Source organism: Pseudonaja textilis, chromosome 4, assembly GCF_049901715.1.
Source record: "Pseudonaja textilis isolate UNSWEBS1 chromosome 4, rPseTex1.2, whole genome shotgun sequence".
In the NCBI taxonomy this organism is placed as follows: domain Eukaryota; kingdom Metazoa; phylum Chordata; class Lepidosauria; order Squamata; family Elapidae; genus Pseudonaja; species Pseudonaja textilis.
Genome location: NC_141993.1, coordinates 76,808,678 through 76,835,152, shown reverse-complemented (window position 1 = coordinate 76,835,152; position 26,475 = coordinate 76,808,678). Strand labels below are relative to the sequence as shown.

The following is a 26,475-nucleotide window of genomic DNA, read 5'->3' as shown; positions in this document are numbered from 1 at the left end:
TGTTGGTGTAAAGTGAACGTGGCTTCCCCACTGACTTTGCTTGTCAGAGGGTGGCCAAAGGATGGTCCCATGACCCCGGCAAACTCCAAGTGTCATAAATATGAGTCAGTTGCCAAACTTGTGAATTTTGATCACGTGACCCTGGAGATGCTGCAACAGTCATAAGTGTGAAAAACGATCACGGGTCACTTTTTTTTCACTGCCGTTATAACTTTGAATGGTCACTAAATGTAAGCCTAGGACTGCCTATAGATATGTGTGTGTGCTTTGTGTGGCTTTCAATTTTCTTTTTCCTGCCTTCACAGCTGATTTTTACGCCTGCTACCACTGTGGCGGCTGTCCAGTCTGACCTCCCTGTTGTGTCCTCATCATCTTCGTTTCCCTGTCAGTCTGCAGCTACTCAGGTGAGGCTGCATGGATTGTGGGGAGTGTGTATGTCTACCTGTAACCCAAAACCCTTGTGAAGGACTGGGATGCGACTTTCCTTTTTGTGTTCATATGCATTGGTTGTTGTTGTTGTTTTGTCAAAATATTATTGCATGACTGCTTTTGTGTGTGCAATCTCTCACAACAAGCCAGAGGTTCTAAATGCTAAAGGGACAGCAGACTCTTGCAAACACACATATAACATCTTCTAGAAGTGTATTCCTTTTATGGTCTATTATAAACAATGTATAGTATAAAGTTTGTGAATTTGTGTTTTCTAGAAGATAAAATTATTATTTTTTCTTTTTTTAACCATGGAAAGTAGGATGATCACACAGAATTGATGCATGTAGTCATACTTAGCTAGTACATATTTAGCTGGAAAAACTTGGAAAACAATGTGCCAATTATTATGCTTTAACCTTTAACATTAATTTTTTAAGCGCTCAGTTAATTTACACAGAGACTGTGATCTTAACTGTACCTGTACTCTGTTAACGGGATTAATTTCTAAAAATGTCCATTGTTTAGTACTGTCGGCTGAATATTCAAACTTTCTTTGGCATATTTTCCTGGTATAACAGTTAAAGTTACAGTGGTATTGTAGTGAAAGAAGAACTAAGGGCAATCATTAGTGTTCAGATTCTCAAGCCTTCTTTAATTCATCTTTGAACAAATAAGGCATGCATTTAACAGTAATGAGATATAGACTGCATACAGTGTGATATAATCATTCAGAGTAGCTCCCTTCAGTTCAAGAATTGTGATAGAGCAAGTTGGTTGGGTGTCTTTTACACCTATGTGAAAAACCTCCTCAGTTAGTTGTGTTTTTAAAAGATTAACAAAGAAGGCAGTATTGACTAATCACCTGTAACACTTGAGCCATTCTCATGGTTCCTATATATTTGTATCTTTAATCAAAGTAATAAAAATTGGCAATAGAGAACATTATTGTTCAAATAATCTAACTGCAAATGCCTGCATTCTTGTGCTTGGTAAAATCCAGTTATTTATACAAGCATAAACACAACTTTGGATGAATTAATGATAACAAACAGTAAACAACCCAATATCAGAAAAATAGAAGGGATTTTATGATTTAGTGACATGGCAAATTTTGCAGAAGTGTACGTAAAATTATTGGGGGTGAAAAACTTTTCAGAAGAAACCAATCATAACAATTTATGCTGTTGATTAAAACATCTATCCCTCTATATTTGCTAACAGTAGTACTATTATTGGTTTTTTTAAACTACAGTCATTTAATAAAATAACAAGGGGGAGGAGGAATAAAAGTGAAATTAAACTTAACAAAGACAAATCAGTACAGCAATGTGTCTCTGTATTAAGAGAGGTGGACAGACAGGGTTTGCCTACATGTAAATACACATGAAACTTTTCACAACAGTTCTAGGTCATCAGCAAGAATGACCATATTTCATTAATTTTAGAACAATGGACCAATGGAGTGACTACATATCAATAAATATATTAGCATAATTATTTTCATAAAGATGTTAAAGTTTAATTGATTTGGATTAATAAAAATTTGAAATATCAAAAAAAGGTTTAGCAAGTACAATGTCAACATCCAACTTTGAATTATTTGCTAGAGTTAGTAATGAAGAAAGAGAAAAGGAACTCTAATTAGACTTAAAGTAGACGTATTTTAACAATGCCCTTTAAACAAAAAAGAAATCAAAGATGATACTATCAGTATGCCAACTACTTTGATAACAATCCATTAAAAACATACTTTTAGGATTTATTTTTACTCTTGTAACTTATTTATAATATCTACATAAAAAATAATAAACAAATTAGTAACAGTTGACATTTGTATTTTTTTATTGGTGATTTTGCCCAGCTTGTGTGTCACAGCCTGTGGAACTGCTGTCCATGGAAAATGAGCTGTATTGTTGTTCCATCTTACAAGTAAGATGGAACTTTGCTGGGTGGAAGCAATGAGAGGGAGGTGTTGTTACTTGCCTACAGATTAGCAAGCAACCAGTCAAGTAGTCCGCAACGAGGCATATTTCCCACAGCGGCATCAACCTGTTGTTTCTCGAAATACTTCATTACCTCCTGCAAAATGTCCCCCACACTTGCACCTTTTTTGGCTGCTTTGTCAGCCAGTTGTGGAAGCTTCTTCAGCTCGTCATCGTTCTCATTCATGAAAGTGAGATTGGGCACTTGGAAATGAGAAGCAGCCATCCACTGGAGGACAGCCTGGAGTTCTCTGTTCTGTGAGCTGCAGTTGGAGCTTTGGTTGTTTACTATCACCTCAGAGCCAGCAGGTACAAGTGGTTTTCCAATATTAGTTCGTGGAGGTTTCTGGGATAACATTGAATCTGGAGTTGACATGCCTTTGTTTCTTGCTGTGATGTATGTGCCTTGCTCGTCAGAGTAATCTTCAACAACAAAATCGGGGCTTTTAGTCATGTACATACAGAGCTTCATCACAGATTCCATCAGCTGATCAATGAATTTCTTATTTATCTGCTCCATATTCTCACAATCCACATCTGAACTACCCTGTTTGGATGTGGGCTTTCTACTAGATCTATCATCATACGAGTTTGACTTGGGATTCTTGCTTATTTCACACTCATCTACATTGAAACCAGCCTCTTGTAGGACCTTCTGGATGATTGATAGAAGGGCACTTTGTATTTCCCCCCTCTGGTATTCTTGCTGCTGTGGATCACTCCTGGAACTATGAGATTTAGAACCATGTTTACCTCCATAATATCCAAATGAAGACGTATTTGACTCACAAACAGGCTCTTTGTGCTGAGTTAAGAGATGTTGTTGTATCAACATTAAAGCTGTCAAAATGAGGTCTTTTGCTAGAAACTCAGTAGTCGAGTTACTTTTTTCTGACCTCTTATCATGACATCCCCTCTCTGGACCTTTGCCTCCTGCTCTTGATCTCAACATGCTAATTCCATCCTTAATTATTGTTTCACCTACTTTTTGTGCTGATGACTGCCCATCTTGCCTTACCTTTTCCCTCATATGGACCCCACCCTTCAACGATGCAAAATGCATATTTGGAGAATTGGGGTCTAACGAACATCCTGTTTTCAATAAAGAGTATACAAGACTATGCCCTCTGTCCTTATTATCTGACATCAAAGCGTTATACATTCTTAATACCATTGCTTCTAAAATCTCAGTTGACTTCTGAGTTCCCGCATTGAAGAGGTTTTTCTTCACCATAGTAACAAAATCTGAGTCTGTCATGAGGACTCCGGTGACATTATGCAGATTTTTCATGGTAGAGTCGATTAAATCCGATATGACATCCTTTGTGTGTTTGAGAAACACTCTCTTCAGAATCACACAGGCTGGGAGTGGTGGCCTTTTGTGTATCTTGGTGGCATTCACAAATGAAAATGTCATATCTTTAGCATTTTTGTTTGCATATACCATTAGCCCTTTGTTAAAAGAACCATCATTGCAAGTCTGTTTTCTTGGATGTATCAAGTGGGCATGTGTTGATTTTCCTTCTTCATCTGGTGATGATTCGCTTTGGTTGGAACATAACTCACCATAAAAAAGCGATGTTTTCTTGGGGAGTCCTTTACCCTCCTCTTTCTTTTCTTTATTGGCATCCTGAGCATTTTCCATAATCTCATTCACCATCTTGGATGCAACCTTACTTACCGAACCAGAGGGATTGAGAGCTTTCCCGTCTTTAGTAGCATAAATTGCCTGGCGTATGCATTTGCTGGCGGCATCTTCCAAATTTTCAGAGATCTCTTTGCTTGCCATCTGCATAACCAAAGTACACAGCTTTTGGACAGTGCATGCTACTTCATCTGATGGTGCTTTTTGACTTTCAGAAGCTTTGAAAGCTGTGTTGTTGTTATTCTGGGACATCTTGTCCGCTGCCGATGGCTTTTGTGCAGGAGGAGCAGATGAAGGGGTTAGTGCATGCTGAAATCCACATGCATATTTTTGCAGGTCATCAAAAAGCCAGGACACAACATTAAGCTCTTCGGTTGAACCTTGTTTGAACAGACAAACGGCTCCTTCTGTCTTAGATTGTTCTGGTGAGTCACTGTCCTTGATTACTATGACCTCTTTGTCCTGCATTTTCCCCAGATCAAGTCCTGTGGCAGATTCACTGCTTTTGGACTGGCCAGCAGCATCTTTATCTGTATCATCTGTTTGCTTAATGTTCAGGCTGGAAACATCGACAAAACAAATCACTTTGCGTTCCTGGTCCTTTCCTCCTCCAGGATTATAGAGATCGACCTTACACACACCTGCTTGGCTGTGTAGCCAATCAACTTCCTGAGACATCTTCTGAGGCTTGGAAGTGGAAATGTACCTAAGACTATACGGTTGTTCTTTATCAGCTGAACTGCTTTGATGACCCTGCCAGACCGAAGATGTTGCCTCCTCTCTCAACTTTCCATGCTCTTCTGCTGCCAGATGTCATTTTCACTTGTGTGCACATATAGTTTCTATGGCAGCAGTGACATCACAAAGAAGCATCTTATCACCCTCTGATAATATATATTTCAGCTACTTTTTCTCATTCACCTACCCAGTTTATGAGAAATTTGTCTTTATTAGGAAAAAGTCATGTTGCATTCCTTGAAATAGTAGCAGAGAATTAAGAGTAGTTAACTTATTCCTGTACCAAATCTTATAGGACTTTTTAATTACAATGTCCTTCAGAACATCACTGCAAAAGTACTGTGACAAATTACATATAATTGGAGAACCGCTTGCATTTAGGGAATTCTTACGTTGTTTTCTGCGTGCTCAGCTGCCATGCCCATAAAAAAAAGAATCTTGTTGGGAAGGCCTGCCATCTTTAGTTTCAGATCTGCTTGCACTTCAATACTCCATTTGGTATCAAACACTGAGCTGCATTTGGCACAATATGGACATGCAAGAAGCAATAAAATACAGAGAAGACATCTTTGGGAAAGTTTTGACACTCCCTAAATAACATAAAAGCACTTGAAGGTAGTTTTCAAGTAGCCCTCAATAGATTTGGAAATTGACTGGTGAAGGGTTTGCATTGCAAGTCACAGCTTCATTCAAGAGGAAGGACCCTTTGTTAGAAGCCATGGAGAACTTTCGTCAAACGATGTCAACAGTTTTGGAATGGCTTCCCATGTTTCTATAATTTATTGTCCAATAGTCTGTGTACATTGTACCTATATTTCTATTTCTGAACTGAATCTGCAACTGTTACTCTACCAATAATTATTAAGCTCCGTGGAAGTAGTCAGAAGTATGGAAAAGTCTGATAGGTATGCCATCTAGTGTTACTTTCTTGGTAGGGCATGGATCAGCCATTCTTTGGGAGAACAGCAATAAAGCAATCACTCAGGAGCAGCCACAATCAAGGTTCCAAAGGAAGCCCCTGTCAATCAACCGAGAATAACAACCAGTTGTATTAGAGCCACAGAGGTGGGAAAAGAAAAGATTCCCAGGCATCTGACACAACTAACACAAAGGGCAATATGCACACAAAGATACAGTTCTCTGTGTGTATGTCCTAAAGGTACACTTTCAGGAGGCAACTGGACTTTCTTGTTTTTTCTTTGAAGACGTTTTGCTTCTTATCCAAGAAGCTTCTTCAGCTCTGACAGGATAGTGGGGAATGGAAGGATGTACATTCCTTGCAGAAAGCTGGCAATTTGCATCCTTGTAGAGTGTTGTTGAAGCACTTGGAGATTTATCTGTATCCTCAGGGTCACCTGAGTAGTGTTCCTGGTTCCTATCATCTGCATTTTTTTTTCCTTTGGAAATCCATTCCTATTCCCACATCATTAAAAGGGTGTTCATCCCGAATTACACAGCTAAAAGTCTGTAGAGATTTTCAGTCCTCCAGGTCATGGTTGTTCCCAAAGGTGCTTTTTCAGGAGGCAACTGGACTTTTTGTTTTTGTTTTCTTTTGTTTTCTTTTTTTGAAAATTTTATTTGGGTTTTCACAAAAACAAAATACAAATAAAACATCTTTTTTGAAAATAGCATGGTCCTAGGTTATCACTTCTTCAGACAGACACAAAACTCAATTTCATGCTCATTTTTATATTCTATTCCATATCTTATTGCCATTTTATATTTTCTACATAGTTTTTCCCCTCTTCTAATTTTCTCAACTTTCTTTTAATTATCTCAATTCAAATCATTATATTTATACTTTTGTCTGCCCTGTTACAATTTCACATTATCTTTTCTTATTAAGCAAATTTTTCCCTGTAGTTACCAATTAGAATATGACACCTTTATATCCTTTAATTTTATCTATTCATACTCTTATTTAAGCGTCAATGTATAGCTTTAAGATTATAGCATTCAATATAAAACATAACTTCCAATCAAATTCTGCTTGGTACATTCTTAAAATAGACAATATATTCTTAAAAAGAAAAAATCATATATATATGTAAATAAAACACATTCCATTCCAATTCAATTCTATCATTAATATGCATTAAAATATTAACATCTTTAACATTTCTTTTCAATTGATTATCATACTTCCTTAGGAACACTTATAAACTTTCCATAGTTAATTCTTTTTTTTTCCATATTTCTTACTTATGTTTTTATAAATCATTATTAATAATTAAAAATGTTCCCTTTTAATTCTCTCAATCATTTTAATTCATTTATTTATTAACAAACATCCCACTGCATTACAATAAATATTTTATCCATCATCATATTTTCTAAAATTATTTCTATTTGTAATATAACAAAGCTATCTTATGTACCTTTGCAGAATCCCTTTTACAGTTAAATTTTCACCATTATCTCTAAACAAACTTATGGTTACAATCCTTATATCTTTCCCCTGTTTCTCCATTTCTTGTTTCTGTCTTTTACAGCTTCTTTTCCTTGCCTTCTTCCCCCTCTTCTTCCCCCTCCCCTTTTTACCCCCTCGTCTCTCTACTTCTAACTCTCTCATCTGTAATCCCCTCTTCTGTTGCTTTCTAATATTATACTTATCTTTCAAATTGTTCTTTTTTTGCTTGTTTTTTCTAATCTTAAATCTTTCACTCTCTTTCCCCCCTTTTCTTTTTTCCCCCCACTTAAAATTATTTGATCATTAAAGATGGCTTCTTCTTTGTCCCAATCTTCTTGTTCTGCAAGCGTTTCTTGTTGCTTCTCATAGTTCCAGATCTCCATTTCTAAGAATTGAAACACAAAGCCAAAAGAACTTCTCCCTTCTTGTGCGTCTTCTTTCCATTTTTAAGTTCCATTTTCAGTTCTTCTTAGAGTGATACCATTTCAAAAACTTTTAAACAACCACCCAGTTAATTTTAGTCATCTAGATGCAAGAACCAAAAATCACCAAGTAATCCAAATAATCCAAGGCTGTTTCTACTTGCTTATTTTTTCCACTTTCTCTTCCTGGGGTTCTATTATTTTGTTACCAAGTTTCCATTAAAATGTATCTTTGAGGAATCTTGTTAAAATTTCACTGTAAGTTCCTTTTAATTACAGTTCCATTCCTTAATTCCAGGCAGTAATGGCTAGCTGGGGAGGAGAGATGCGGCCCTCCTCAACCCTGCAGGCAGTCTCCCTCCTCTTCACCACCTCTACGGGGTGGCTTAGCCCCAAAACCAGCCGGCTCGGGGCACTCCAGTGGCGAGCACGGATCGAAGCCTCGGAGTGACGAGGTTTCGGTCTGTCGCCGAAGAAACTCAAACCGGAAGTCCCTGTTTTTGTTTTCTTTTGAAGACATTTCACTTCCCATCCAAGAAGCTTCTTCAGCTCTTTCTTCAAGTCCAGTTGACTGAAAATCTCTACAGACTCTGTGTGTATGTGTCTTACTGCAGAAAAATGACTGAGGTCTGCAGCTGCTTATCAAATAATACCATGAGTTGCTATTTATTTAAGGAGAATATTTTTTTAAAAAAAACCACCAAAATAAATAGAGCGCTGAAAGTTCAGAGGAAAGAAAGATAATGACCTGATAAGTAAAAATCAGCATGGAAAGTAGTTCTTTTTCTCCAATATAATGTTTGAAATTTCAGATCTGGTACCGTCTCGGGTTTTTTTTTTTTTTTACCATAGGTTAAGTGCTGTTAGCATTTCAAAAATATCACATACCTGGAAATAAATTCAATAAAATTTGGAAATTTGGAGCATGGAACTTTCATGAGATCAAGAAACGCACCTTTTGACCATATGGTGGAGGACAGATTTTAAAAGGAACAATGCCACAACAAAGAGAGAAAGATATCAGGCAGAGAAAAAAAATAGAATTAAGTAATCATGTTACAATTAATTTATTTAAAATTTTAATGGGTTCACACTTATGGTTCTCCAAATTCTCTTGCATCTTAATTGACTAAAACAAATTAAAACTAAATGAGTAGAAAAATACACCAGGGGAAAATGTCAAAGGCTACATTTGAATTTCGACATGTTCTCATCCATCCTTATCTCTTAAAACTTTAGGATGACATTAGGATGACAGGGTGAGTTATTCCATCTCAACTAGATATGCCTCACAATTGTTTGGGGGATGAAATGAATTCCCACAGAAGCAATTTTGAACATTTGGAAGAAAGATAGGAAATCTAACAAATCAATAATTAATATAGAGGATTTCACTTAAGCTTTTTAATTCTCACTGAAGAAATTCATAGTATAAATACCATTTGTGTCTTTTTCTATAGCAAAAATTGTTGGCAATAAATTCTTTTAGCTTGACTTCCTTATATGTGTTACTATATTTTCTGAAGCTAGCAAAAAAAAAATTTCATACTGGTAGAGAACATATAAGTTTTATACATCTCATTAATGTGAAATTTTGGAAGAGAGTGTATGGAATCTATAAAAGTTGGGGTGATATTAGCATATAATTTATTTGCTCAATCAAATTTCCCTATCTAGTCTTCCAGTTGCAACACCATCCAGCTTTAATTTAAATTTGAATATAGGACTGAATGTATGGCCTTGTGGCTTCATATTTTTAACAAGGCTTCTTAACTGTTTCCCTTTCTCTTGTGTTTTAAGTTACCTCCCATCCCATTCTGTGGGATTTTTCTTTTGATATTAATGATTGCCCACTGAGGTGAATTCTGGGTATGTCTGATCTATTAGTTATTTAAAAATTAGGCCTGTCAATCTACCTAACATTTTTCAACTCAGTAGTAATCCTTTATTTGCATTAATTTTGTAGAGAACGATAGAAATATTTCAAAAATAAAACGTCATGATTTAAAATACTCTTCTACTCAAAACATTACACTCACCTTTCAATAGATTTCAGCTAGCTTCTAGACCTACAGTATCTTTGGTTTAGCCCAAAGGTGCTTTTTTCAGGAGGCAACGGGACTTTCTTTTTTCTCTCTGAAGGCATTTCACTTCTTACCCAGGAAGCTTCTTCAGCTCTGATTGGATGGTGGGGGTGTAATAGAATGGAATACTTTATTGGCCAAGTGTGATTGGACACACAAGGAATTTGTCTTGGTGTAAATACTCTCAATATACATAAAAGAAAAGATACATTCGTCAAGAGTCGAGAATCATAAGGTAATTAATGATATCACTTAATGATAGTCATAGGGTACAATAAGCAATCAAATCATACTAAGAAACAGTCAATATAAATTGTAAGGATACAAGCGACAAAGTTACAGTCATACAGTCACAAGTGGGAGGGGATGGGTGACAAGGAGTGATGAGAAGATTAACAGTAATAGTAGTTCAGACTTAGTAAATAGTTGGACAGTGTTGAGGGAATTGTTTGTTTAGCAGAGTGATGGCATTCGGGGAAAAAATGTCCTTGTGTGTAGTTGTTCTGGTGTGCAGTGCTCTGTAGTGTCATTTTGAGGAAAGGAGTTGAAACAGTTTATGTCCGGGATGTGAGGGGTCTGTAAATATTTTCACAGCCCTCAGTGTAAAATTGGAACAATCAAGGGAAATAAACGTCCAAGTCCAAGCATATATTTTCTTTAAGATCAAGGCACCGTTTTGCCCAGATTCATCCAACACAAGCCCTAGGTACATTTTATATGGGTATAAGCATAAAAAGCATAACCAGAAAAGAAGTTTTGCCTTGTTAAATTGTGCTTTTAAGATAAACAACAACAAAAAATCAGCGTCCCAAATAAAACTGTTTATAAAGGAAAGGAGAGAGAGAGACTTGCAAGTTCTCCTTATTGTTTGTCTTGAAAAGTCTATATTTTCATAGAATCATGGAGTTGAAAGGGGTCATTTAGGCTATCCTGATTATTGCTAAGTCAATACAGGTAGTCCTCTACTTACAACAGTTTGTTTAGTAACAGTTCAACGTTACAACAGCATTGAAAAAAATGTGACTTACGACCATTCTTCCACAGTTATGACCTTTGCACCATCCCCATGGTCATGTGATCAAAACTCAGGTGCTTGATAACTGGTTCATATTTATGACGTTGGCGGTGTCCCAAGGTGATGTGATCCCCTTTCGCGACCTTCTGACAAGCAAAATCAATGGGGAAGCCAGATTCATTTAACAACTTATCAACTGCACCAATTCACTTACCAACTGTGGCAAGGGAAGTTGTAAAACGGGGCAAAACTTACTTAACAAATGTCTCACTTAACAACAGAAATGTTGGGCTCCATTGTGGTCGTAAGTTGAGAACTCCTTGTTATAGTAATCCAGGTTCAAAGTTTCCTGACAGAGAGTTCTCCAGCCAACAGTTTGATGCCTTTGGAGAAATGTTTAGCTGTTGTTACCTAGGTCAGGGCTCTCCAACCTTGGCAACTTTAAGCCTGACGGACTTCAACTCCCAGAATTCCCCAGCCAGCAAAGCTAAGCCTGGCAGACTTCAAAACTGGCTGGAGAATTCTGGGAGTTGAAGTCCACCAGGCTTAAAGTTGTCAAGGTTGGAGAGCCCTGACCTAGGTAATTGGTGGTGCTATAAAATTCCTCTAATTGTTAGGAAGCTGTTTCCTTATGCTCAAACAGAATCTTCTTTTATTTAGCTTTCTGTGTCCTGCTCCCTGGGGTGAGAGGAACCAAACCAGTTGTTTTGTTCTGTTTTTCATTCTGCCAGCTACTTTAATTATCGCAAAAAATGCTTCTATAATTTCAAAATCACTAAAACAAATAAAATCTTGGCCTTTCCTCCTTCCAGGGCTTTTCTTTATAAACGTTGAGATGCATTGTGACAAATGCTTAAGACAGATCAGTTGGCCAGACTGAGTGATTTTTACAGGACCGAAGCACTTTTCCTTCCCTGTTAAGTGTTAAATTCTTCAGCTGGTAATGTTTTCTGTGTTTTCTCTTCCCTACAAAAATAATTAGAGTGTAGGTTAATTGTACTAACCCAAATGCAAAATTTGTGTTAAGCTAAAAACCGACATTCAAGTTATGTTCAGATTTAGCGTTAACATAGTGCTAGTCACAGCACATGGTAGCTATTCACGTAATCTTAATTTAACTCATTATATTGTTATTGCTGAGTTCCAGAAATGGTCAGTACCCACCAGCTTTGTATTACATGCTAAATTACTCTAAAATGCAGTTGGGTAGTTTTCAGATCATATTAATAATTTATATTCCGCTAATCCAGATTCAAAGTGTACAGTGTTGTGTAAACCTAGCCATCGAGTCCTTCTTTTACCTGCTAAGCGTGCCATGAAATCTAATTCATGTTATTTACACTTGAAACCAATGCTTAAAAGCAGGATACCATGGTTGATGGAAGCAAGGTCCACGATTCTCAGGATGAGGAAGTCCCATTCTCTTCCTTCTTCTTCTCAGGTTGTTCATGATTGAGAACATTTCTTACTAATTTGCATTTGTTAATGAGCAATAACCTCTGCGATTGAATAAAAGCTACAGGTTTGTGAGAGGGTGTGATGATTCCATCTTTTCCTTTATAGCTTGGTTACAGCCAAACTATTTGCTTCTGGGTAAAGAGGAGAATAAATTTCCCCTAAATATGGGAGTGAACAGCTTGCCTCATGCTTTACCAAATTCTTAAGCAACTGGCAGTGTGGGGTGAGGAAATGCAACAGGATTTGGCCCGAGCCTGTTTCTGTTGGACCACCTGATGTTACCGGGATGGAGTCAAATGCCTAAACCACGTCCCCAATGAAAGTGCTTGGAAACAAATGCTTCAAAAGCCAAGGTGGTTTGAAGGGGTTCTTTTTTGAGGATCATGTTTGGCTGTCCTATGCTCCCCTTCATCATGGAAAGTAAGTGGCAATCAATGAATACCAGTTGAAGGACAACAAGTCCTACTTTAGATGGGTGAAACAAAGTTGGGGTTTTTTTTACTATTGGGGAGGAAATGAAAGATCTTGTGGCTGTCCTGACCCATCCCTTTGGAACCCGAGAGAAAGCTTCTCTATCTTTCTATAATTCAACGCAGTCTGTTAAATGATTGGCACCATAATTATATGGACTCAAGTGTTGTGGTAGAGATATGGATACTTTTAAATGTTTTCTGATTAAAACCATTAAATCATAGAAAACCTATTATGGATTTATCTTGAAATGCCACGATCTGCTCTCTGCCATAACAGTATAGTAGCAATGAGTTTTCTGGTTGCCCATTGTTTCACACTAAAAAAGGGTTGTAGAAACAAGATTGTTAGGAAAATCACATTCCAAAATATATGCTAGAGTTAACTGGCATTTAAGTCAATATATATGGATGGAAGATGCAAAGGAAAAAAAGGGGGGGGGATTAAAGATGTATCGGAGTAATTACGTAAGCTGCATAGAAAAATATGCATATTGCAAAAAAATGTTTTATATTCACCACGGCAGATTTTCAGACTTATTTTTTAAGTTTGCCAAAAATTAAATAGAATGTAATACAATTTAAATACCTCTAGTATTAGCACCTGATAGATTTATATGCCACACCTCCTCCCCCCGCAAAATCATCGATTCCCCCCCCCCCAATTCTTTGTTCTTTGCTTTTCTCATTAGTTTTCAATACCCTTTTATGGGGATGGTAGAAAATCTGAACGGCTATAACCATGCCGCACCTCTTTTTTTTTTTTGCATAGTTGTTTATTTATTGTGCAATTTTTTGTTTGTTTTTGGAATCCTTGGATAATAGGATGGTAAAGCTAACTGGGACTTGGCTATCTGTAAAGGTTTGTTTGAAGTGATCAATAAACAGCCTGTCTCCCCCCTCACTTTTTTTTTATTCTTTTTTTTATTGATGAGCTTGCCCAGCTACCCTGGTTCAATTCAGTGCGTTATTGCTTGCAGTTGGGTTGCAATGGTGGTATCTGATGCGCCAGAAAAGAATGGTCTAGGCGCCTACGCTGGGGACATGAGAGTAACATGAGAGGGAAGAGTTGGTTCTTACAGGTTACAAAGCAGCCATTCGACCAGTCCACATTGAGGCCTGCATCCTGACATGGCATCCATCTGTTGTTTCTCGTAATACTTCATTACTTCCTGAACAATATCTCCCACACTGTAGCCTTTCTTGACTGCTTTATCAGCCAGCTGTGGAAGTCTGTTTAGTTCTCCGTTGTGCTCGCTCATGAAAGTCAGGTTTGGCACGTTGAATTGTGAAGCAACCAACCACTGGAGCACAGCTTGCAGTTCTCTGTTTTGGGTACTGTTGTTGCAGTTATGATTGTTCACAATCACCTCGGATCCTGAGCCTACTAATGGTCTCCCGTTGCATCTTCCATCAGAGTCATTGCCTTTAGCCATCAGCATGCACAACTTCATCACAGATTCCACCAGCTGGTCAATAAATTGTCTGTTGATCTGTTCCATGTTGTCATACATATCAGGGCATCCATTTGATTTTGGTAAGGCCCTTTGTGGTCTGCACTCAGCGAAAGAAGGTTGCTTGTAGCCTTTGTCAAAACTGTCGTCTGAACAGCCTGCTTCTCTTAGTACTTTCTGGATGATTGACAAAAGGATACTTGAGATATCACATTTTTGTGATTCAAGGTTATCCTGCCTTCCTCCACTTGGCCTTGAACTATATTTGGAGCCACCAGTTCTGTCATGGACATAGCCAAATGATGTAGTATTTGATTCCCGGCATCCCTGGTCTTTGTTTTTTTCTAATAGATGTTGCTGTATTAACATTAATGCTGTTACAATAAGGTCTTTAGCATACACATCCATTGAACAGTGCTTATCTGAACCCTTGCTTCCAGATGGAAGGGGTCTCATCTGGCCATTTCCTCTGCCACCTAGAGGGCCACACATCTCACCCTTAAGTGATGCGAACTGCAGTCCTTGAGATCTGGAGTCACAATGAGCACCAGCTTTCAGTGCAGCAAAAGCTAAGCTCTGAGATTTCTTATCATCCCCTGAAAGTGCTTTGAATAAGCGTTTAACCATCGCTTCCAGGATCTCCGTTGATTTCTGGGTCCCAGCGTTGAAAAGGTTCTTTTTCACGGTATTAATGAAATCCGAATCTGTCATGAGCACTCCTGTAACATTGTGTAAGTTTTTCATGGTGGAATCGATTAAGTCAGATATGACGTCTCTGGTATGTTTGAGGAGGACCTTCTTTAGTACTACACAAGCTGGTGGAGGATGCTTCCCCTTCTGGACTTTCATTGTTTTCATGAAGGAGAACATCATATCTGAAGCAACCTGGTTTGCATACACCATCAGTCCTTTGCTACAAGAACCATCGTCTTGTGCTGACTGTTTCCTTTCCAACATTTGTCTGTCTGCTCCCTGATTGTAGCCATTTTGCTTGCTCTGATTAGACATCTCACCGTAAAAGAGTGAGGTCTTTCTGGGGTCATCCTGAGATGGTTTGGGAGACAGCTTGCCGTAGTCTTCCCCATTCTTGCCATTAGATCCTTTAATGGACTGACGGATGCATCTTCCACTGCTTTCAAGTTTATCCTTCATTTCTTTGTGTGCCATTTGAACCACTAAGGAACACAGCTTGTTAACGTAATATGAAAGGTCATCTCCTCTCTGGCTGCAAGAGCCTCTGAAAGATGTGTCGCTTCCCTGGGACATCTTTTCAATTACAGGCGATTCGTAAGCTGATTTACGAGGGCCTGAGGGCCTTAGTGCATGCTGGAATCCAATTGCGTATTTCTGAAGATCGTTGCTGAGCCAGCTCACAACGTTAACTTCTTCAGAGGAACCTTGTTTGAAAAGGCAGACCGCTCCTTCGGTATTGCAGTGGCTATTGTTGTCCTTAATTACAATGACTTCTTTTTCTTCAAGGTTGCGCAGGTCAAGGCAAGGGTCAGTGGCACTTTTACGTCTGTCTCTATCCTTTATGTTAAGGTTAGCAACATCAACAAAACAGATAACTTTACGGTCTTGATCCCTTTCTGCTTGGGAGCTGTATAGGTCTACTTTGCAAAGGCCAGATTGACTGTGTAACCAGTCAATCTCATGTGCCATACTATTTAAACGGAACCAGAATTGAAACCCGGGTCATTGACCGCTCTTCTTTCAGTTTTTGTTGACCCTGACCCTGCCCCACTCAAGATGTTGCCTCCTCTCTTAGCTTTCCATGCTCTTGTGCTGGCTGGTAGCATATTCATTTGTGTGCACAAATTGTTTCTATGACAGCAGTGACATCATAAAGCAGTAATATCATCCAAGAGCCAATCATCTCTTGGTCAGAGTTAACATTTGATTGTTTTGCAGTTCCCATTGCCCAACCTGCACTAAAGTAAAACCAACGGATTAAAATCATCTTCTTAAAGAGATAGGGTTTACGTGAAGGAGTATTCTTTGCTGCTTAAATGAACTGATGTTTTTCAGTGCTAACAACAAAACAAATAACATTGATCCAAAAATTGTTTTTTTCCCAAATTTTATATTTTATTACATTTCATGAAGCTTGATAATGTTGCTTGATTTGAATGTGCTGGAAAAGTGAATCATAATCCCTTGTAATGTAGGGTCTTTGACATCTGCCCTTACCACAAAAAAGGAAAGTTTACTTTGTCCATTAAGCCTTAAATCTTTTTTCTTAATCACTTTCCATTATGGTATTACAGTCTTCATTTTTCTTACTGTTTTTGTATGATTCGCATTTGCAGTTTCTTCATATCATCTTGGCTTGCTTTTATATATTATATACCCGAAAATAAATGGTACATGAAATGAATAAGAATAGAGACTAAGATGGACAAGGTTCTTAAAAAAAGAAGACATAAAGAATATAATAATAAAACATGACAGTATCACAATAAATCATAAGAATAGCAGCCATTATTGTTACACAGAATGAGTGAAAATAAAAAGACAACTACAGGTGTTAATAAGAGGGACCAATCATCAAAGAAGGCCATTTGGATTTGTAAAAACGGTGTTAATAAAAAAGTGAAAACTTGGTATCAGTTGAGGTATCCAAAATGCTCCAAACAGCAATTGGTTTCTTCAATTGTGATGCAGTGGTGGCTGTGAGTCAGCATGAATTTGTCATAAACTCATTTCATTTTTTGATCCAGTAAAAACTGTGGAAGGTGCCAAATAGAATATATTTTGACATAGGCTATGTAATAATTTTATTATAATCTGATTAGCAATTAGTTAAATAGGGTCTGGATATGATGTCTAGTCCCTGGATTAGACATTTGAAAAATGGTACTCAAAAGTTTTTATTTATGATTTCTCTTCAAACTGAAGTTCAGTATCAAATGGAAGCAATATAGTTGGACTGTGGGGCCAATATTCGTCATTTTAATTAATGATTTGAACAAAAAGATTAAAAAAATAGCTTATCATATTTGTAAATGATTCAAAAATAGATGAGATCACTAATATTCCAGAAGAGAGAACAAAGTCGATACAGTATAGAGTAGCCAGGAATTTAAATGCAAAGGAACTGGATATATTTAGCCTTAAGAAAAGATTACAGTGGGACAACTTTTTCAAATATATGGAGGTCAAGACCATATAATATTAAATTAGAAGAAAGCAAATCTAAGTTGAAAAGCTTCCTAACAACAGACGTTCAACACTGGCAAGAGTAACCATCCCCTCCCCATCCCAAACATGTGGTAACCTTCACTGCTTGTATTCAAGTAAGTCTAATTAGTCATCTATCAGGCATACTTTAATTATACTGCTCCTTAGAAAGTTGCACTACATAATAGATTATGGCTACTCCCCAAAATAAAGAGTCAGACCTGTTCAGTGTTTGGGTAGGAAAAAAATCCAGAAATCCCAAGGCCATAAAATTAGACAATGTCCCAGGAAAAGGCACTGGCAGATTTATTTCCATATCATTAAAAAACAAAAACAAACCCTAGCTGTAATCTCAATGTGGAAGAATCCTACATTTTTCCTGAATGGGGATTGCTGTCTGAAGTTTTTAAATAATAAATTATAATTAAATAAATGAATAAATGAGATTTTGACCTAAACCAAATTACTTTCAGGAACATGTCTACACAGGTCTGCATTAGATAACATACAGCCAATGGCACCAAGGCAACAATCACTTCAAAATACAAATCTGAAAGGCAGAAAGGAGCTTAAAATAAGTTTAATGTTTAAAAATGATGAAAATATTTTCCTGAGACCTTTATATATAATTATGTATAATTATAGCGAAAACACTGAAACTGTACTGAGGTCTTTTGAGACAACTATAAACTTAGGAGATTTTGACAAATGTGGAGAGAGATGCGTGGCGCCAATGAAGTGACCATACAGTGCTTAGGTCAACTTTGCAACTTGATCTATTAACACTGAGAAAGTCTTGAGGAAAACAACTGGGAGTTTTCTTCTTAAAAAACAAACAAACCTCTTGTAAACATGACACAGAAAACTACCAAGTGGGGAATATGTGAAAGTTTCCATGACACAATATTTTGATTTGGAAATTATCCAATCTCAAAACAAGCCTATTCTGAGGTTGCCCAGTTTACGGACCACTTCAAACTGCCTGCTTGGAACAGTTTATGATGGAACTTTTGTTCTTGCTAACATTAGCTCTTCCAGTGATCCAAGAAGTTCCCAAACGACAGGCAGTCCTCGACTTACAACAGTTCATTTAGTGACCATTCAAAGTTACAACAGCACTGAAAAAAGTGACATATGACCATTTTTCACAGATACGACGATCGCAGCATCCACCCCCCCGGTCACGAGATTTACATGCAGATGCTTGAGAACTGGTTCATATTTATGACAGTTGCCGTGTGCCAGGATAACGTGATCATCATTTGCAACTTTCTGACATTGGGGAAGCCAGATTCACTTAACAACTGTGTTGCTAAATTAACAACCACAGTGATTCACTGAACAACTGTGGCAAGAAAAGTCGTAAAATGGAGAAAAACTCACTTAACAAATTTCTCACTTGGCAACCTACATTCTGGGCTCAATTGTGGTCATAACTCGAGGATTACCTGTATTTGAAATCCATTCCTCATTGCTAATGCAAGGCTTCTCAGTTTACTTTAGGCTATGTTCTTTTTCTCAACTAAGACAATGCTTTTGTTATTTTCAACAATTGGCATATCACTGACATGGTGCATATTACCTTCTTGTTGTTGTCAAACTTGATCCTAGTTTGTTTTTCTGTCATGTATTGAAAATAGCCAAATTACTTCAATATTAGAAAATATATATTTTTTAATCTAGAGGGGTATGTGTGTATGTATTTAAATGATTCATATTCATCTCGCAACAGCAACTCTGGGCAGCATATGGAGATTAAACCCATCTAACAGTATGTTCTCCATGATGCCCTGCTTAAAACAATAGCCTTCAAAATGAAAACAGAAAAAAAAAAACCCACATCATAACAAAACTCATTTACTAGCCTAAATGACCTCCAGGACTTAAGACTTATGACAAGTAGTGTATATTGGGGGTGGTGACCCTTTTTGAGAGCTGTATTGCAGTGAAATTTCATTTTAATGTATGCTGATTAATATACATTCAAAGTTACAGTGAAGTTATTCTAAAAGTCAACAGAATCAAAGCCAATCAAAAATCTGTGGGTGAGATTGTTGTTCCTCAGAGCAGGCACAACCCCAGAGAATGCATGTATTGACACGAAAAGATACCTTTAAAAATATTTATTCCCCCCGCCCTTTCTTTTTTTTAGGTCCAGAATTTGACTTTGCGGAGTCAGAAGCTGGGTGTATTGTCTACTTCTCAAAATGGAACGCCCAAAAGTTCTAGTCAACCCCAGACTTTAGCTGTGTGTCCTAGCAAATCTGTAACCGGTGCCAAAGCCAGCCAATCAGATCTAGAAAGCAAAAGGAAAGGAGACAGCCCAAATGCTGAGCCTCGAAGTCCAGCTGTTACCCGTACGTCAAGTATTCACCAGTTAATGGCACCAGGTAGGACAGTCCAATTACATTTTTAAGGATGTTATTGTATAACTAACTCTTTTATTTAAATATTTGTCCGTTTGTTGCCATCTCAGTCACCAAGTACCAAAACCACTTGACTTGTAGGCATTATTATGTCAGTTAGTTTGCATCCAATAATATCTTGGCTAGGCTACAAAATCTGAATCTCTACGAAACTAAAGGACACGCTTCATTGGTGGGAACTCATTTCATGTGAAGCCCTTGGATTAAGGGAACTGCTCTCTTTTCTCTGTCTCTCCTGTATCTCGGATATTGTTATTGACTAGATAGCTATAATATTAGGAGCATTGATCAGATTTTTTTCAAAGAAGAAACCCGACGTACTTGAATTATTAAATATGGGAAATCAGCATTTACAATATTTTAATTTGTTAAAGAAAGAGAAAAGAAATCCCAAAGGTGCTTTCTTCAAGAGGCAACTAGACTTTCTTGTTTATTCTTTGAAGACGTTCCACTTGTCATTCAAGAAGCTTTTTCAGCTCTGACAGGACAGTGGGGAGTGGAAGGATTTATATTCCTTGCAGGCAGTTGGTCATTTGCATCCTTTTAGAGGGTGACCAGTTATCTACAAGGAATAAAAATCCTTCCATTCCCCACTGTCCTTTCAGAGCTGAAAAAGCTTCTTGGATGAGAAAGAAAAGAAAGCAAACCCAGCTGCCTCCTGAAAAAGCACCTTTGGGATAACCATGACCTGGATGGCTGAGAATCTCTACAGACTTAAAGAAAAGAAATGAATCCCCTGTGTATAAACATTTGAAAAGGTTTTGCCACTTAACAGAACCAGCTGAATTGATTAGAAGAAATTTAGTACCTCAGTACAGAATTCAGTAATTAGTAGGCATCAAATGTTAAGATTCAAAGTTCTAGCTGAAAATTGTCCTTGAATCACTTGCAGAGATTAAGCAGCATGAATAACCCAGTACATATATTTTCCTTGCACTACAAGAAAAATCATAGTCATTGCTTTCTTTTATTGTTTAATAAAATAAAGATAAAGTGGGATTTATTTAGTTCTTGCTGTTAAAGTTCAAAGCAGACATCTATTATAAGTCACTTAAGAGACAAGATTTTTTTTCTTTCTTTTAATGTGTTTTTTTTTAGAAATTTAGTTGCATAAATCCTTAGTTAAATCTGCTCATGTTAAATATTTCTAAAATTATTTTTTTAAAAACCAGTCAAATCAAAACATCTTAGGGATTAATTTATACAAACTTAAGTTTCATTATACATGATCCCAGTTGTCTTTCTCTTAAGGCTTTGTCAAATTCAAGTATATTACATGTAATGAGTGTTAAACAGCAAACAGTAGCTACTTAAATATTGGTATTTATCTGAAAATAAGCATATTTTAATGGCTTTCTGTGTACTTAAAGAAATATTAATTATAAATCTTCCCCTTTTTATTGTGTAGCCTCATATTCTTCAATGCAACCTCATTCCCTGTTAAAACATCAGCACCCTTCTCTTCACTCGCCACCTTGCAAGCTCTCTCACCATCAATTAATCTTTCAGCAGCAGCAAGTCCAACCAATCACACTCCAACTGCCTCCCAGCCACGAAGCCACTCCATCCCAGCACTGTGCTCCCCTTCAGAGCCATCCTCTGACTCCAGATCCCACCATTACCCCATCCCAGCACTGCACTCCTGTCCATGTCCACCCTCCTCCACTTTCTCCAACCCCATCCCCATCCCCACAACAATCCGTTGTAGTATCTCCGCCACCAGCTACTTCGCCCAGCCAATCCCCCAGTATAATTATCCACCCCCAGGCTCTTATTCAGTCCCATCCACTAACATCGTCGGCGCTTCAGTCCGAACATAACTCAGTGCAAGCTGACAACAGTTCAACACAATCAACCTCACAGTCTGCCGCTCATCCTCCCCAGTTGTCCCCTTCCCCAGTAGTCCATGTGGGCCCAGCAGATCACCCTTCCATGCTGTCCCCCAGCCAACAGATGTCATCGCCATCATCTCATCAACCGTACCCAACTTTGCAGCCAGCACCAGTTCCACTTGCAACCACTCCACAGCTGTCATCAACTCCAGCCCACCCTCAACAGATGACCCATCCTCCTGTTCCGTCTTTGCAAGTCCAGCCTGAACTTTTGTCCCAAGATCAGGTTTTGGTACAAAATACTTTAGTTTCTGAAGAGGAGCTTCCCGCTGCTGAAGCTTTGGTCCAGCTGCCACTTCAGACTCTCCCGCCTCCCCAAACAGTTGCAGTAAACCTCCAAGTGCAACAAGCGGTACCTATTGAAACCCCAGTGGTAAGCCTCTGGTGAATGACTTTCTTTCTAGTTTTAAAATTATGTGAAAGATGGACGAGTGAAAGCTACCTGAAATATTTATTGGCATTAGGTTCCTGCTGAGGAAGCAGAATTTTAAAGCAATGTAAGCACTGTTGTAATAGAGACTATGCTGAGCTGTAGAAAGCAGACCTAGATAGAGTATTTTGTACAGGAGAAGCCATTCCAAATCCATTCCTCAGAGCATTAAAATGACACTGTCCTTCAGAAAGTTCATCATAATTGTTTGAGCTGTGCTGAGCCTTCTGAAGAGAGTAGCTATTTTAATGCTTGAAAAAAGAAAGGTTTGCTAGCCCCAGTGTGCTTGGCAATGCTTCCTTACTAATGCTTTGCAAAGCTCTAATAAAACCTAGTAGACTTACTTGTTTGAGAGGTAATTGATGACATCATAATTTATTTTGTCTTTTTATGGTTTCCTTCCTAAAATGTCAATGGACTTTATCAAGGATGATTCCCAATTTTAAATGTAACATACTGTAGTTTTATAAGTTTTAGGCATTTTCTCTTTACAGAAATATGCGTTTATATTCAGTATTCATAGTTTTTCTTGACTGTTACATTTCTATCCACTGAGTTCTGTGGATGATTCGCACATTAAAAAATGCAGGAATAATAAAAACATAGCAATGTCTGAGTTAAATTTTTAAAACCCACAACTAAAGCGAAGTAATTCATGAGCAACAGCGTTTGGCAAGCATGAGGGTAAAATAACATTCAAGGTGGATGGAAAGAATCAAAGAAATTACAGAATTATCCTTAGCTAAAATTACATCCACAGAAAAGTCAAGATGGTGGGCATTTTATCTATGCCATCACCAGAAGTCAAGTCTAATTCAGTGCTTCCTAAATTATCAGAATGTAAGATCAGAAGTCAACAATAACACAAACCATCTCAAAACCACAAATACAGCTGTAGAATTTATATTCTCAGTGTAAACGCACGAATTATCAAAGCCCTCCTTCAGTGAGGTTGCTTTTATTGGTTTTTGATCCTACTCCTAATTACTTTGAGGAATTATCTCTCTCTTGACAACTATTCACTTGCATCTAACTTTCAGAGATGTTATAGATTACCTCTTTTTCTGATATTTTACAGCTTAAATTAACGTTTCTTGGTTTAAACTAGTAGCTTACTTGATGCTATTTGTCTAAAGAAGGGATCCTCAAACTTAGCAACTTTAAGACATGTGGATTTCAACTCCCAGAATTCCTCAGCCAGCTATGCTATTTTCTAGGCAGTCCCAACAATTTGCAGCATAGTTGATTTTTCTAAGAATATGACTGCATGACACAAGCGAAATAAAACAGTCTTACCTTGGAAATTTTAGCTTCCATTTCTTCCAGTAATTTTAGCTTCTGGTTTGATCAGATCAAAAAGTCATTCTTTTTGGTATTTCTAAAGACATAATCCAAAGGCATGTAATCTTCTTTTAATTGTCCAACTTTCACAGTGGTAGGTGGTTAAAGAAAAAGCAATAACATTTAATATTTTGCAAATATTGTTAAGATGAATGTCCTTACTTTTCCAAATCTTTTCCATGCCAGTCATTGTAGTGCACTCTCATGATACACTGGAAAATAAAAAAAATTCTTAGTTGTCAATTTTATCTTGAAGTCAGCTGTTGTCATTAATCTTGATGTTCAGATTTAATCCAGCCTTTTCCTATTCTGCCTTGAATTTTAGGATACATTGTTTTACTACATATTGTCTTCATTTTCGGCCAGGAGAATAATGTTGTTGTCTATATATCTTAGACTGTTAGTGGTTTTTTTATTTTATTTCAATATCTAATTTGACTAAGTTAAGGCTCCTTAGAATTGCCTGTATTCATAAATTGAATCAAAGTGGCAATGGTATACATCAGTGATACCTGCCTTTTTCCATCTCCATAAATTGCCCCCAAATTGGTTTCTTACTTGCTGTGCAATTGTTGTGATTTTGTTAAATGAATCTAGCATTCTGGAACATCCTATTCTGTCAGGTACTTTCATAATTATTTGGGTTCAAAATCAGGTGAGAGCTTTTTTATAGCTGGTGAAGAATACACTGATGTTTTAAATGTATTTTGATCACTATAAAGATTTTTTTCTTCTACATCTTTTTGAAAATTTCATGCTTGCTCCATGATTTGCAGCATATGCTTCTTCATCTTCTCAACCAGGTTCTCAGAATAATTCTACTTAAAGTAGATAATTTTAAAAAGCAATGTTAGATTTCTGATTAATTTGTTTATCCCAAGAAACAAGTTTAGGCAAGACAGGCTTACAGCAAAAACATCTTCTTAATTTCTTCTTTTTCTGTAATAATTTGATTCAGCCTGCTACCTAATTTGTTTTTAAGATTTTGCCTTTAAAAATTAACGTTTCTTGAGAATCGATTTTACTAGTAAATTGACAATAGTTGCATTTACATTTTAATAATTTTTCAAATTGTTTCCTGGAAAGCTAACAAAATTAACAAAATACAAAGCTTGACTCTAACTTGGGTTGATTTGTTCAATGCAGCTTTATCAGGAGGAAGATATCTGTGAAGATGAGATGCCTGAGGACTCAGATGGTGTTCGTATGGCTAGGACTCCCACCCCACCAACACTGTCACCACCAGCTATCACTTTAAGAAGCAGAGAAGAGCTTACTTATGACGATGGTTTTCCAGGTGAGAAAAAGAACACATTGTAGTGTTATAACTGAGCCCAGTTTCTGGTTCTCATTTCTTGTTTCATGTAAGTCCCAAAGTTGTTTTTTTCAAGAGGCAACTGGACTTTTCTTTTAAGGTCACCTGGGGGTTTATCTGTGTCATCAGGGTCACCTGAGTGGTGCAAATTGTTGTGGAGCCTTCTTGGAACTGTTGAAAGGACTATATTGTAGATTGGAGATAGATGATGTCATATCACTCCCCCTCTGTTGAGAGAGGGCTGTTCAATTTTGACATAGATGGCCTCTTTAACAGTCCTTTCAACAGTTCCAAGAAGCTCCACAACAATTTGCACCACTTAGGTGACCACCCTGATGATACAGATAAACCTCCAGGTGACCTTAACCCGCTAAAAGAATGCAAATGACCAGCTGTCTGCAGGAGTATAAATCCTTACATTCCCCACCATGCAGTCAGAGCTGAAGAAGCTTCTTGGATGAGAAGCAAAATGTCTTTAAAGAAAAACCAGAAAGTCCAGGTGACTTAAAAAAAAAAAAAAAGCACCGTTGGGACAACCGTGAACCTAGATGACTGAGAATCTCCATAGATATATCACCTTTGAGGCTAAGGGCTGTGAAGTAAGATCAAGGGAATGTCTCTGATGCAATTATCCTGAATAACTCGACTCTATCTTGGCTTTAGCAAATTGTGAAGGCATTTTGAAAGTTTGGCTTGTTGCTTTGTTGTTGTAAATTAAAAGCAAGAAGGTAGAGTTTCCTGGATTGGATTGCCTTGTCTTAAGAACATAAAGTCACCCTTAGTGAGGAGTGGAGAGGAGAGGAGAGTGGAGTAGTGTGAAGTAGAGTAGAGTAGAAGAGAGAAGAGTAGAGATGGAAGGGGCCTTGGAAGTCTTCTAGGCAGGAAACCCTACACCACTTCAGCAAATGGTTATCCAACATCTTTTTTAAAACTTCAAATGTTGGAGCATTCACAACTTCTGGAGGAAGTTGTTCCACTAATTAATTGTTCTAACTGTCAGGAAATTTCTCCTTAGTTATAGGTTGCTTCTCTCCTTGATTAGTTTCCACCCATTGCTTCTTTTCCTGCCCTCTGGTGCTTTGGAGAGTAGCTTGACTCCCTCTTCTTTGTGGCAGCCCCTGAGGCATTGGAACAGAAGAAAAGGAATATCATCAACTGATCTGTCTTGATCTTGACACCTCAGGCTTAGGGTTTAAAATAAACCTTCTCTTCTTTGCACTTGTAGTTTTGCAGCTCAAAAATACTGGAGACAATGGAGAGAGCTCGCTGCATTATGTGAACAAGTATATGGGGGCTACAGAGCTGGCAAGGAATCCCAACATCCATATAATCTGGTGAAAAAAATAGTAAGAGGCAAGCCTGACAGAAAAGATAACATAAAGCCCCCTGTAACTGATAGTAGGGTGTTGTTGAGCTGCAGGAATTAGAGAAAATAATGAGAATATATATATCTGGTGAAAGGGAACCATTAGGAAACTAAAACCTCAAAACTTTCTAGAGCTACAAAGCTCTGATCATCTGCAAGTCAGGTGTTGGTAATTGGTAAAATATATGTGTCTATATTGTGTTCCTCATTGCATGCTAAATTCCCACAATGAACATTGCATTTCAACCCCCCATTTTAGTCCACTGATTCATTTGGTTAGTTAAGTAATCTTCCATTGTTGCATTTATTTGCACAGGGCAATTATATAACATTAAAAGCGGGATTCAGACAAATTAGAACAGCATCAGAGAAAGGCAGGCTAACCAGAGAACTAGAAATGAAGTCCTGTGAAAAG

At 37.6% G+C, this 26,475-nt stretch overlaps 2 protein-coding genes and 1 pseudogene across 17 annotated transcripts in view; 1 reads left to right on the top strand and 2 right to left on the bottom strand.

The window, feature by feature from the left end:
- PHC3 (polyhomeotic homolog 3) overlaps positions 1 to 26,475 on the top strand; it is a 48,560-nt gene that overhangs the window by 10,232 nt on the left and 11,853 nt on the right. For 13 of the 16 annotated variants that reach the window (XR_015743622.1, XM_087933441.1, XM_026705778.2 and 10 more), the window contains 4 exons: positions 306 to 404; positions 19,443 to 19,680; positions 21,125 to 21,981; positions 24,526 to 24,676. Coding sequence is in view for 15 of the 16 variants with exons in the window: in XM_087933441.1 (XP_087789567.1) it covers positions 306 to 404; positions 19,443 to 19,680; positions 21,125 to 21,981; positions 24,526 to 24,676 (1,345 nt within the window). In the remaining variant the exon portion in view is untranslated. The remainder of the gene's footprint in view (positions 1 to 305; positions 405 to 19,442; positions 19,681 to 21,124; positions 21,982 to 24,525; positions 24,677 to 26,475) is intronic. The other 3 variants (XM_087933445.1, XM_087933442.1, XM_087933439.1) reach the window with 1 other exon arrangement.
- Positions 2,416 to 4,737, bottom strand: LOC113439777 (A-kinase anchor protein 4 pseudogene; annotated as a pseudogene).
- Positions 13,658 to 15,772, bottom strand: LOC113439778 (A-kinase anchor protein 4-like). The gene has a single exon (XM_026705781.2). The coding sequence runs from the start codon at positions 15,770 to 15,772 to the stop codon at positions 13,733 to 13,735; it is 2,040 nt and encodes a 679-aa protein (XP_026561566.1). The 3' UTR covers positions 13,658 to 13,732.